At 39.1% G+C, this 12,731-nt stretch overlaps 1 protein-coding gene across 6 annotated transcripts in view; it reads right to left on the minus strand.

Annotated features, from left to right (window-relative positions):
• Nucleotides 1-443: 443 nt before the first annotated feature.
• LOC100649582 (homeobox protein cut) overlaps nt 444-12,731 on the minus strand; it is a 168,575-nt gene continuing 156,287 nt past the window's right edge. For 3 of the 6 annotated variants that reach the window (XM_048408595.1, XM_048408599.1, XM_048408594.1), the window contains 4 exons: nt 9,981-10,335; nt 8,463-9,123; nt 7,307-7,580; nt 444-6,960 (listed from right to left, as the gene is read on the minus strand). In XM_048408595.1, coding sequence (XP_048264552.1) covers nt 5,270-6,960; nt 7,307-7,580; nt 8,463-9,123; nt 9,981-10,335 — 2,981 coding nt within the window. In that variant the 3' untranslated portion in view covers nt 444-5,269. The remainder of the gene's footprint in view (nt 6,961-7,306; nt 7,581-8,462; nt 9,124-9,980; nt 10,336-12,731) is intronic. The other 3 variants (XM_048408597.1, XM_048408596.1, XM_048408598.1) reach the window with 3 other exon arrangements.

Consider the following 12,731-nt stretch of genomic DNA (forward strand, 5'->3'; position numbering starts at 1 on the left):
GACAACAATGATAAAATGTATAATTTTTGAATATATATTTTTAGAGAAGTAGAGAACTGTGTTACCATTAGAGGATAATAGAAGGATATCAACAGTAGGTAATTTAATGAATTTTAACGACAGAAGATATTATCGACAATTTATTTCCTTCTTTATTGACACATGTTGAAACAGAAAAATCGATATTCACAAAGGAATTTTTGAAATTTTTCTGTTTTTAAATTATCACTATTAATATTTTTAACTAAATGAAACTGGTTTCTAGTATTGTTGCCATTGTTAGTATACATATTTTCCCTTATATTTTAATAGATATTATCGGTTAAATGATTTTTAAATATTTAATATGTAATAAGATTTAAAAAACGTAACAAATTTTTCTTATTTAAAAATATTAACAATGAAATTTAAAAGGAGGGATCAATAGAATAAGCGCAATACAATTTGCAATACAGTCCTTTTAATTTAGAAATTCTTGAATGGAGACACTGATATGAATAATATAATCATGTACGTATATACAATAAAGAGAATTTTCCATTCGTATTGTGTTTAAATCGTATTATTGCGTGTCTAACGCTATCGCGGGATTTAGATCGATGTAGACTGTTTATCAAGTTTCCCTACCAAACAGGAATTGATTAATCTGTACACCAGTAAGTCGTAGCGTTCGAGACATCGAGTGTTCTGTGTATTTCTGTAAATATTCCATCGTTTTCATTTACTAATAATTTATTAGAAAATTTCTATCTACATTCGAGAAACAAAACATATAATCCGTAAAATTACTATAACATTAATTACTTTCTATTTAAACAATTCGAATAGTTTCGATGGTTTAACATATATTACAAACCGTGAAATCATTCTGTTACGATATAAAAGAAGATTTTTACATAAATATACGCTCGATGCCTCTGAAGATGCGAATTCTACAAATCTGCCGTAAAGGAATCATCGAAGAGATTCTCGTAGACCGAGAGATTCAGAATAAAATTTCCCACGTGTCTTCAATACTTTGTATACCTTATTTATTTTTCTTTTTTATCTTCGTATAATAATCATAAACGTACAATTTAAAACAATAGTGCTCGTGTGTGAGTGTGTATGTGTGTGTATGTGTATGCAATGTACAGGATAATCTTTAAGCTATAATACAATTTGAAATGAAATACAAATCAATAAACTATTACGTTAGGTAAACCTTCTTTCGTTTCGTCTCGTGTGTGTGTTTTTTTTTTTTTTTTAAATACAATTATTTTCACTACTGAAATGACAATGTCCTTTCTCGGCATGTAATATCTCGCTCCTCTCGTCGCTATTTTACCTTTTCTTTTTTTTTTTCATTTTGTTTTCTATCCCCGAAAATTTGTTACTCGTTTTTTGATCATTTCACGTGTGGCGCGCAAAACACGCGCGCGTTGTACAAGTGCCTCGATAACCGTTCTATTATTTCTCCGTGTTTCCTTATTTCACTTTTGTTTCCTTTGTATCTCTTTAATGTTTCCGAACGTGTCTATCTACAGAGTTTATCCTTACGATTTTTATTCTTTTCTTTGTTATCTCTCTTATTATTCACGTTTTTTTTTTCTTTCGTTCCCTCCTATATTTCGCCGCCGCTTCTGTAAAATATTCATTATTAGGTTTACGATATGATTTTCCCTCCTTTCGGTGGTCCTTTATGCGACCCCCCCGCTCGGTTTTGTCCGCGCGAACCTCCGCGTTCAACCCTATATTACAAATTCCTTAGCCGAAGATCGCGGATGATTTTTGCTTCGTCTAAGAAAGTTACCGTTTACCGCTTAAATAATTAAAGCTATCTGCTATCTAGAGTCTATTCGGTATCTACAGAAGAACCTATATGCCTCGCGTCTCGTTCGAATAAACAAGAGAAAAGAGAAAAAATAAACCGTGAAAAGAGAAAGGTGGGGGTGTGGGTGGTGTAGGTCTTTTTGAGGGTAAGAAAACAAGGGCGAGTGTACCATGGAGCTGATCGTCGCCGGAAGATCCGGTTACACGTTTTGTTTGATCAGCTGCGCGTCACGATCGGCGACGATCGGCATTTTTTCGCGGCAATTTCGACGTCGTAACCTAACGAGATTGACGATCGATCGGACGGTCTCATCGGGCTGAATCGATTTTTCACGGCTATTTTATACGCGTTTCCCTTTACGTTTCCCTTCGTTACACGCTCTTTATATATATATATTATATATATATATATATATAGTTTATTGATTTGATATTATCATGTTATCATTGTCTGTTATATTTGGATGCCATTGATGATGATCGTCGGACAGCCCCATGCGACTGGTCGATGTCATTAAGTTACGAACAACGATGACATAATAATCATGATAAAAGGTAATAATAATAGCGATAGCAGTAATGATAATAATCGTAATGATAGTAATTGTAATAATAATAGCGGTAGTAATAGTAATAAAAATAATAAGAATTAAAATAATAATAATAATAATAATGGTAAAATAATAATATTAATAATAATAACGTGAAGAATAATGAGGGTGACACTAGCGATAATTAGCGTTTAAAGATGATAATAGCGTTTGTATACAGTTTCACACTATTCCCCCGATGGTTATAGATTTCACGAAAAAATGTAAATCGAAAAGAAAGAATGTCGGATCACTGGTCTCTCAATTAGCAATGCCCTTTTTTGTTTAAGTGTTTTTCTCACTGGTTTGCTGTCTCGATCGCACATCGTCTTTTTTTTCTTTTCACTCATTCGCTCCCTTCCTTCCATTCGTTCATCCATTCGATCCCTTTTTCCCTTCCCACTCTTTCACTCTGCTATCTTTCTTACTCTCTTTAGCCATCGTTCGTTTAAATTGCGGACTAGAATTTAATCGAAGATTAAAATTTAATCTGGTAAATACAAGTTTGATTCGTAATATCGAGGATAATTTTTGCCCCTTTCTCTCACATACAAGCACACGCATTCACCCTCACTTCCTCTCCCTTCTCAGGCATCGATAGTGTACGGTAATTTTCGTAATTATGTTCACCTGTCGCGTTGCATGTAACAACCTTAACGCCGCGTTTCCACATATCTGTGTGTGTGCATGTGTGTACATGTATAATATACACATATATAATATACACACAAATATATGTATATATATATATATATATATATACGTATATTATATACGATCGTCCCTTTTAAAAAGGGACTTCCCCTAAAATTTGTTGTTCAACGACGACCGATTTTATACCTATCGTTCGATCGTTTAATTGGAAACGGGGCGTTAAGCGTTCACTATTCGCGCCCTTAGCTCTGTGTTTGTGAATATACCGCTATTAGAGAGTTAAGTGTGGTAATTAAGTATAATATACAAGATCATGTACGTGTAATGTTTCACATGTTCCGAGTCTCTTCTTCTTCTCTTCTCTTTCTTTCGTCGTTTTTTTTTTCTTCTTTTTTGTACAGCTATTTACATGTGGATGCGAGCTTTACGGTGCCACCGCTTTATAACGTCCGGTTTAAAGATGCCGGCGCATCTTCATCGCACAAAAGAAGGCCTCCGACCTCCCGGCACATCGCTCTAATTTCTCTCTCTCTCTCTCCCAGTCTCTCAATCCCTTTCTCTCATTTGTTAATTTCTCATCAATTTACTTTTATCATCGCATATAAGCTCTATCACATTGGCTTTAGAAGCCGTGTCGTTATCGCGATAAGAATTCGAATGGTAATAAAATAATACAATATAATCAATAATAATATTAATAATAATCATTGTAATAATAATATTATTCAATAATAATAAAATAGCAGTGATAACGTAAGCCTAATAATACATTAATAATTGGTAGTAACTGATAACCTCGATCACCGATCGCTTTGTATAACCATCTTTCTTACTCTCCCTCTTTTCACAAATTCTCTAGGCGGAGATAGAAAGAAAAAGAACATAAAGAACTATATATTCGTAAGTGGACAGATTTTTCTTTTTTTGCTTTATCCTGCTTTTTTCTGCTTATCCATACGAGAACAGCAAACGAAAACCACGCGCGCTGAATCATCATAAAAAGAAAAACAAATAAAATACGAAAAAAGATAGATATAACAAATACTAACCAGTTCTACTTAAGGGATTGACGTTTACTATTCCATAGGTTGGCGGACAAGCAAGAAGCAGGAAAAAGAGCGAGAGGATACGTTTTCCTTTTCTAAACCGTTGCCTTATTTTCCTTTTTCCTTCTTCACGAAAGACGACGCGCCTACTAACCGAACAGACAAAAAAAGGTACGTAGTCGGAGAGCAGAGTGTAATAACATTAACAGCTTAACGACTATTGGGATAGGAGAAGTGTATAAACAATATAACATGAATCACAATTATGCAATAATTATTAATCGCTCATCTTCGTCGCGTAATTAGATAAAATTAATAATAATTTGATCTAACAACTCTCTGGTTACTCGTAGATTGCACTCTATGAATCCGGGCCATTTCCGTTTTACCGATCGATGATCGTATTCTTTTATTTCTTTACTTTCCTCCGATTCTATTTCAATCTCTTTCACTGCGTTCTTGATCTCTTTATCTTTTTCTAACTGAAGCCAACTCTCTCGAGATCCACCGAAGAAAAAACGGAAGCGGCCAGGGTTTCCTCGGATTTTTTCGAGCGAATGTGCGACGAACGCCTTTTGCTACTCTTTATCCCCCAGGCTATCCAGTCGCGTCACAGTCTTCTAACAATTACGAATTCGCCGAATACGTAGCAACTGTGCACACCATCACTAACCCCTCGTCTCGCACAGATACCACGTGTGTGTTACGAAAAACAGTTCCGTTCTTTCTTTTTTTTTTTTATTCGTTTTTTGATTGAGCTCCGTCTTCTTTGATAAAGCAGCGTTTGTCTGGTTGTTTAGTCTTCGAAAAAAGTTCGACCGACAGTTCTCATACACTGATGCGTCTTTTGTTTCTTATTTTTTTTGCGTTTTAGTTTCTTTTAATTTACCATTTCACGTATCCTACTTTGTATTTGCCTCCCTATTGATAATGCCCTCGTGGTAGGCAGGAATCGACCAACCAGGCCTGGTCGAATCCTATGACTGGTTTTTTTTGCTCTTTCTTCCTCTCTAAGAACTTAACTAGGCCCGCGGTCCACGCGGATACGGGGACCGTATGCGATTCGCAGCATCGTTTTGGCATGTTTCGACAACGTCCTCACTCTTAGCGTTCCCTCTTTGATCCTGTGAAAGTAACGATATCACGAAAAGAGAGACAAAGAGTTCCTTAATAATCCCACGTTTCCTCGGGTTCGTGTTTCACCACGCTATCCTTGGGGCTCTCATCGGTGGACTGCTGCGTTTGCTGCGTCGAGGGTGGCCTGGGCGAGGTCACCGGACTGTTCTGTCCAGACTTTGGACTGGGCAGAGGGCTATCTCGGTCTTGACCGTTGTTTCCAGAAACAGAAGACACGTCACTTTGCGCGTCTTCCTCGTATCTGTCCTGTACCGGAGTCGGTTCTACCCTAATCGTTTCTTCGGCTTCTCTCTTAACGCCGTAATCATCCGTTTGCATCACGCAGACACCATTGATGATCACTTCGTCCCCTGTTCTGGCTGGTTCCTGCCACTCAGGATTCACCCACTGCGGCGCTGCAGGTTTTCTTCTGTTTGATCTGACAGTGGCCGGTGCTGTAGGTGTTTCCGCCGGTTCTCTCTTTATACTCCCCGCAGATCCTTCCGAATCCTCGCTACCGAGATTGCTCATAGCGTCTTCCACATCCTCGTCCTCAAACTCTTGGTTTGGCTCCCTCTTCAGAGCGTTCATAGAAAGATCCAGACCGGAACACTGTTCCTTGAGCGCGTTCCCTACTAAGGCAGCCAGATTAGGGTTGAAGTACGGCGTGTAAGGCAGAGGCACGTTGCCCAAGCCTAGTCTCTCTTTTTGGATCTCCAACAGTCTTTGGTTTAACAGCAATCTAAACTGGACTGGGTCGAATGGCTGGCCAGGCTCTCTTGGCGATTGAGGCTCCGGCTGACCGTGTGGCGTCTGCTGTTTCAGTCTCATCCGATGATTGTGAAACCAGTTGGTTATCGTCCGCGAGGATAACGCTAGTTCACCAGCGAGGAACTCGATGGTGGCCACGTTGGGATATGGATCGAGCGCGAAGGCAAGCCTCAGAGCTTCTTTCTGTTCTTCGGAGAAGAGGACTCTTTGCTTCTTAGCGGAGGCTGGTCCAGGTCCGGGCGACGCTGCGTGATAGAACTCGGCCGTGTCGTTACTCGACGTGTCGGAACTATTATCGTGACCTGGCCCGCTGCTACGTCTTCTTTTGTTCGCTTCTCTACGCTCGTTTTTCAGCGCCTGTAATCGGTCCACGTTGTGCGCATCCGATAACCACAATTGCATTCTTATGAAAGGTTCTCTGCCCTTTATGCTCAGCATATGCCATGGCTTTGGTTTGCTGAGTAATTCGCTGACCGAGCCCTGCGACAGTCCGAGCACAGCCTCGCCGAAGATCTTCTGGCCGATATTATTGGCCAGCAACGCTTCTTTGATCTTCGTCGTAATCGTCTGCGTGTCCAGATCTTGCGTCAACGCGGCCATTTCGTATACACTCGGCGAGATATGTGGATGAAGACCACGGAGAGGTGATGGGGTCATTTGGTGATGCGGGGAATGAAGGTTTATCTGCTGTTGCTGCTGCTGCTGTTGCTTTTTCTGTAGTTCTTGCATGCTGAGCTGAGAATGGGGATGATGAGGTCCAGGTGGTGTCAACATCATTGGCGGTGGTGGCTGTGGGTGTTGAGGGTGTTGCGGACTCTGTTGAGGCGGACCAAGCTGCATTTGATTCTCCTGTTGGTGTTGCGCTGCTGCTTGAGCCGCAGCTTGCGCCGCTGCTTGCGCCTTCGCTGCGTTCTGTAGCTGTTCCTGTACCAGTTTCGTCGGAGGCATTGGTTTCATTGGTGTTCCACAGGCTGCAAAAAGAAGAAAAAGAGACGCTGAAAGGTGGTCGCCCACGAAACTTTTGAGTTATAGTCCGAAAGCTCACTTTGACAGTCGTCAGTTGCTTCGTTAAGCTGGGATTAGAGAAAATCCCTCCTTTAGGCTTAGAATTAGCTTCCTTCATCAGCAAACATATCTTTCACTCATTCAATTTCACTCAACGCATGTTCTTCGTATTTTAGTTTTCCTTTTTGCTTTTTGTTTCTCCCGTTTTTTTTTTTTTTTTTTTTTTTTAAAGGCAGCAGCATTCGGCACACAGAGGTATCGAGCTCCCAAACTATGTTGGTTTTAGTAAAATAACAAAACATCTATATTGACCTGAGTTAAACTTACGAGGCAGGCCACCGTAGCCGCCGGTCCTCATCAACTTCTCTGGTGCGATCTTGTATTGGCTGGCGACCAGTTTGTGCACCGCGTTATCGTCCTCGAGGAACATCTTCATCCTGATGAAGGGCTCGCGGCCTTTCTGCGTCAGCATGTGCCATGGCTTCGGACGCGCCAGCAAATCTGACACGGAACCCTGCGACAGGCCCAACACGGATTCACCGAACAGACGTTGCGAGATCGAATATTGAGACAACTGCTCCTTCACCTGCAAAAACGAATTTTTATTCTTTATTTTATTATTTAATGTCGTTTTTAGGCTAAGGAACAATTGCTAGAAGAGATATAGAGATTCTAACTAGACTGAGTCGAACTTTAAACAATTTTATAGACTTATAACTTGTATATTTCTTATATAGGGTGCTTCACAAAACTGGAAATGTATGATGTTAATAAAATGGCTATAGATAGAAGAGAACGTTACGAGGCTATTAAAATAGTTCAGAACAGAACGTTTACTGTTACAGATTCTCTACGTGTTTGTGCATCGATGTATCTGAGAAGTACGAACGAACTTTTTCTGTACCTTTGTCTATTATTATTTTGCAAACACTGTTTGATTTTTCCTTAGTCGAAGGAATATCTTGTTTAAAAGCTTCTTATATCTGGTGATATATATATTGCCATTCGAGACATAGATTACGTGAATTATCAGGATACTTCGAATTTTAAGTAGATTTACTTGAAACTTGCATCAAAATTCTACCAAAAATACTTCGTTAAACGAAGTGACAAGATCACTGCGACAATAGAGTTATAGTAACTTCCAGGATAAAATATCTTAGAGAAATGACGAAATTTACTGATGATTAAATAATGTTTCTTTCACACTAAGTGAAACATAACATCATAAATTAATCGAAATATTAAGATTGTGAAGAAGTTCACTGGCGAGACACAAGAGAATACCCGACAAAAGAATGTAGCAAATACGACAATAAAACAAAGATGATATTTCCTTCCTGATGCACACGATCGTGCGATGCAAGCGAATAATCGAATTATCTCTAATCCCGATCTGTAACCTTCGAACGGCATACTTGGAGGATCACCTCCAACTACTTCTAAACAATGTTACGATTCAACTTACTCTCTTAACAATGTCCTCTGTGTTCAAGTTATTGTACAAGTCGAACTGTTGCTGGGTAATGGGAGGAAGTACAGCTTTCAGTGGCCTCTGGTTGGCCGCGTGGTGGGTAGGCGTGGACGGTTGACTGATCAGACTATTCGTGATAGAGGCCATCCTCTGAAGAGGACTGGCCGCCGCTGCACCCGAGAATTCCTCGCTAGGTGTCATTGCTGGTGGAAGAATCGAGTTGCCAAGCGGTGAACTCGCGCTAGATCCACCTGGCGTCGATTGGGGTGCGGTGGTTGGTTCCTGTTTTGGCCTGACCAACGAAAAAGCACTTCCTGCGTGTCTCATCGCTTCCTCTATCTTCTCTTTCTCCTCCTCGGACACTCCGTTTATCATCTTATTTCTTGGATCGACTTTACCGAGGCTCAGATCTTGGACACCACCACCGTTCGTAGCGAGATGATGTTGTTGAAGCGCTTGCTGCTGTAGTGCCAAGAGGCCAGGCAGGCCAGGTAGTCCTGGCAGTCCTGTCAACGAAGGATTCTGGCCTGGCGTCGCGTTCAGCTTCTGTAGTTCACGATGGTACGCGTCAAGCGCCAATCTGATGTCCTCCTGGGTCCGCTCTATACCCTGAAGACCACCTTGCGTGCCGCTGAAAAAGTGCGGGAACATCGCGCTACAATTAATCGAGGTCGCGTGCTGTCCTCAATAATGATCAATCGTGGCGGCTCGCTTGACAATAGCTGCGCCCTGTAATCCGAGCTTTCGACCAAAAAAGCCCGTGTTTACACCTGACATTTTCGTGTTAAGCAACGAAACAAATATAGCTAGCATATTAATTTTAGCCGCATACGTCATCCGTTCGGCATAGTTCTCTGTTGCTCGGCCGCGATCCGCCGTGACTCATATGATCTATGGGATGCGCTACCGGTTCGCATGGATAGCGGCCTAATGCCTATCGAACATCTTTTAACATCGTAACGTGTGTGCTTTTACTTTTTATTTATTCCTAAATTGATTATGTTTCTTGCTTTGATTCTTTGGACTTATGTTTTCAGATTCGCGAATAGAGGAATTGAGTAATGATGCGAGGTGTTGACGATACGAGTCACATTCTTGGCACACTGAATATTTATCTTCACGGAGAATTATTAATTCGATGGAGCTTTTAGTTTTTTGCCGGAAGACTAATTTTGTTTATAGATTTTGTTAATGGGGTTTCTTTTCAATAATATGTTCATCGAATATCTAATGTGAATTTCTCGTGATAAGATAGGGTTGATAAATAGTGGAATTGTATTTATAATTAAAAATTTTTAGAATGTATATGACCAACTAAAACTATATCAAATATCCAAATTGAAGTTCTTCTTATGATATTCAATAAACGAAACAATATCCTTCCTTAGATCTCTTCAATTGTGTTCATAAAAATAGAAAATTTCAAATCGAATATTTATATCTATCTCTAATTTTATTTTCCAATCAATCCAGCAAGCGATGGCGATACGTTTTCATTTGTTCGGGCCTCACCTGGAAGAGAACTCTCTGGGTCCACGTAGATCCTCCACCCTTCTTCCCATAAGTTTAGCCAGCTCCTCCTGGTAAATCCTGACTACCTTTTCTTGCGGAATGTCATCGTTCTCGTATTTCTTCAGTCTCCTATTTTGACTGTCGAGCCTGTCTTTGTTAAATGGGCTCGGACAACCAATTCTATTCGGACTTTTGCTGTCCGCGTCGTTCGACACCTCGTGCTCACCCCTCATCTGTAGGTGGCCCGATTCTGAGAGGATATGCGCCAACCTTTCGTCACTCATTTCCGGCGGACCACCTTCCTGTGGACCACGCGCGAACGCTGGCATTCCCTGCTCCTTGCCTGAAACATACTCTACGGGTGAGGCACAACTTGTGGTGCGTTCTTACTCGGTTTGGTCTTATTGGTATGTAGAAAATGTAGAAAAGATGCATTAGATTAAGATATAAATAGAGGTAAGAGGCTGGTTTCACTGCTTGGATCCACGCTCTGCTTTCTACTGTAGATTTTATTAGGTTTGTAATACGAACCGTTCGCACGCCAAATTCGTTAACTCCAATTTTTGAAAATTTTGAGATTTTAGCGCCAAAATCATCGATTTCCTCTACTTTCGTTGTCGAGTTAATTGGCCAATTAGCGATTCATATATGTGAAACGTCCATTTGCCTTGATTGCAGTTAATTTACTTCTGTTTTTTTCTTTTTTTTTATTAAAGATTGTTTATTGATGCAAATACCTGGTCTCTGGAATTTTTTATCGATATAACGTTCCTAATATTACTTTTGCAAAGTATTTAGCGGTGTAAGTACATATAATAGTTCAGAATTTTGCAAAATCTTCAAAGCTTTATTTCATTTGCTATTTTACAGGTTTGTATCGCTGGAAGAAAATTTGGAAGATCGATGGCGAATAGTAGGATGATTTTATCCGAAGATTTCAAATGGACATTTCGCATGTTACAATCTAACACAAGGCGTAGATTTTACAGAAATCCTCAAAAGCTGTTATTCTTTTTACATCGTTTGCATGTTAATGTAATTTATCATATTGTAAATCGTCTCTTGATTTACTTTTCCAATACCTTTTAGATGAAGTAGAAATCGAAAATAACGCTACATGTCTCTCCAAGTTTTCACTGTTTTACAAGTGTTAGGATGTTTGAAATGGTAAATAGTAGAAGTCGATGGAACAGAATTATATCGAAAATTAAAAACTAAAAAATTAAGACAAACAATAAATAATCATTTTAAACAAAACAATAATATCAAGAAGCATTTTTATACAGCCAAGAAACAATTTTACTTAGAAGAATAAAGAATTAACGATCGTTTCTGGTTGAGTCGGAAAGAATGCCAGAACGAACAGGTTGAAATTCAAATTCCCTGGTGATCAGTGCCTTTTAATTTCGTCGGTTACGAACGACGTTCGATAAGGAAGAAGCAGACCCACGAACCTAATCAGATCCGAGGGTTGATTCCACGTTCGATCGAACGTAGATGCAATTAATACAAGCAAAATCAATAATACCGGCTCGAAGCCGAAGGCAGAAGCATAACCCAGCGACGATAATTAAAATATCCTTTTCCGAAGCCTCGCCCTTGTGGCCTTCCCTACTCTTACACGTAGCCAACAGTCTACTTCTCGTACGTGTTTCCTGTCTAATTGACCAATCAACCGTAAGATTCAGACGAATGAGCCATCGATCATGTCTTTGATTGCTTCGCTACCTTTCTGCTCTCCCTCAACCAAATATTCTCGCCACGGACGTGTCTACGGCCGAAAAATAGAAGATGTTACTCGTTAGGTAGATTAGGGAGAATCATGCGATGAAAACTTCTTTAACCAGTTACGAGAAGATTATACTCGATACATTGGACGTAGATAATTATAAAAAAATCATTATTAATTACCTACCATAATAAAAAATTATAAAAAATTATTATTAATTTTTTATTTTAACGTACGACATGTGTTGATTAATTTGTAGAAAACTTGAATTTCTGTGTATTCCTGCTAATTTTTTTATGCTAAATTTCCTTTAGAACCGTATTATCGTTTAGAATTATATTCAATATCTCTTAAATTAAAATTTACTAGCTATGAAAATATCAGAGTGAATTGCAAGAGTGGTTTTCCAAGTGACCAAGGATATAGGAAGCTTAAATTTTATAATAATTTCTGTTTTCGAAATAAATTATAATTAAATATAGATTGCATCTCGAGCCTTCGCTATAGATCAGCAAACAATTATTGAAATCAAAAAACATAGTATGAAAAGAAGATACTAGAGACTATTAGCACTAGCTAGTAAGAAAATGCTAATACCACTTCTAGAAGTGTTATGCTATGTCGTGTATCACTAAATCGTCATCAGCTTAAATCTAGGTATTCGTGTAACGGGGTAGAAGAAAGAACGTTACAAAATAAGTTTCAATACTTTAGCTCAGCTCTGAGGAAATTAGATTCAATGAATTTAATTGTATCGTGAAAAAAATTGTTAGAAAATCATTCAAAAGAGATTGAATTTTGTAAACGGTGTCATTGCTTGACTGTTTTCACTTTAACATGTTTCACATGGCATAAATAGACTGTAACTCTGTTATTTTAAATACTCTATTTTCTATTCAGATCTACCGTAGCTCGTTCTACGAACCACTAGCCTTTGTCTCCTTTTCACGTGTCTCGACAATGTTAAACTCAAACAATCCCCGAGTATCGATTATACGATATTCGAAACACAATGTGTCTCT

The sequence above is a fragment of the Bombus terrestris genome, chromosome 9 (assembly GCF_910591885.1).
Source record: "Bombus terrestris chromosome 9, iyBomTerr1.2, whole genome shotgun sequence".
NCBI lineage: Eukaryota > Metazoa > Arthropoda > Insecta > Hymenoptera > Apidae > Bombus > Bombus terrestris.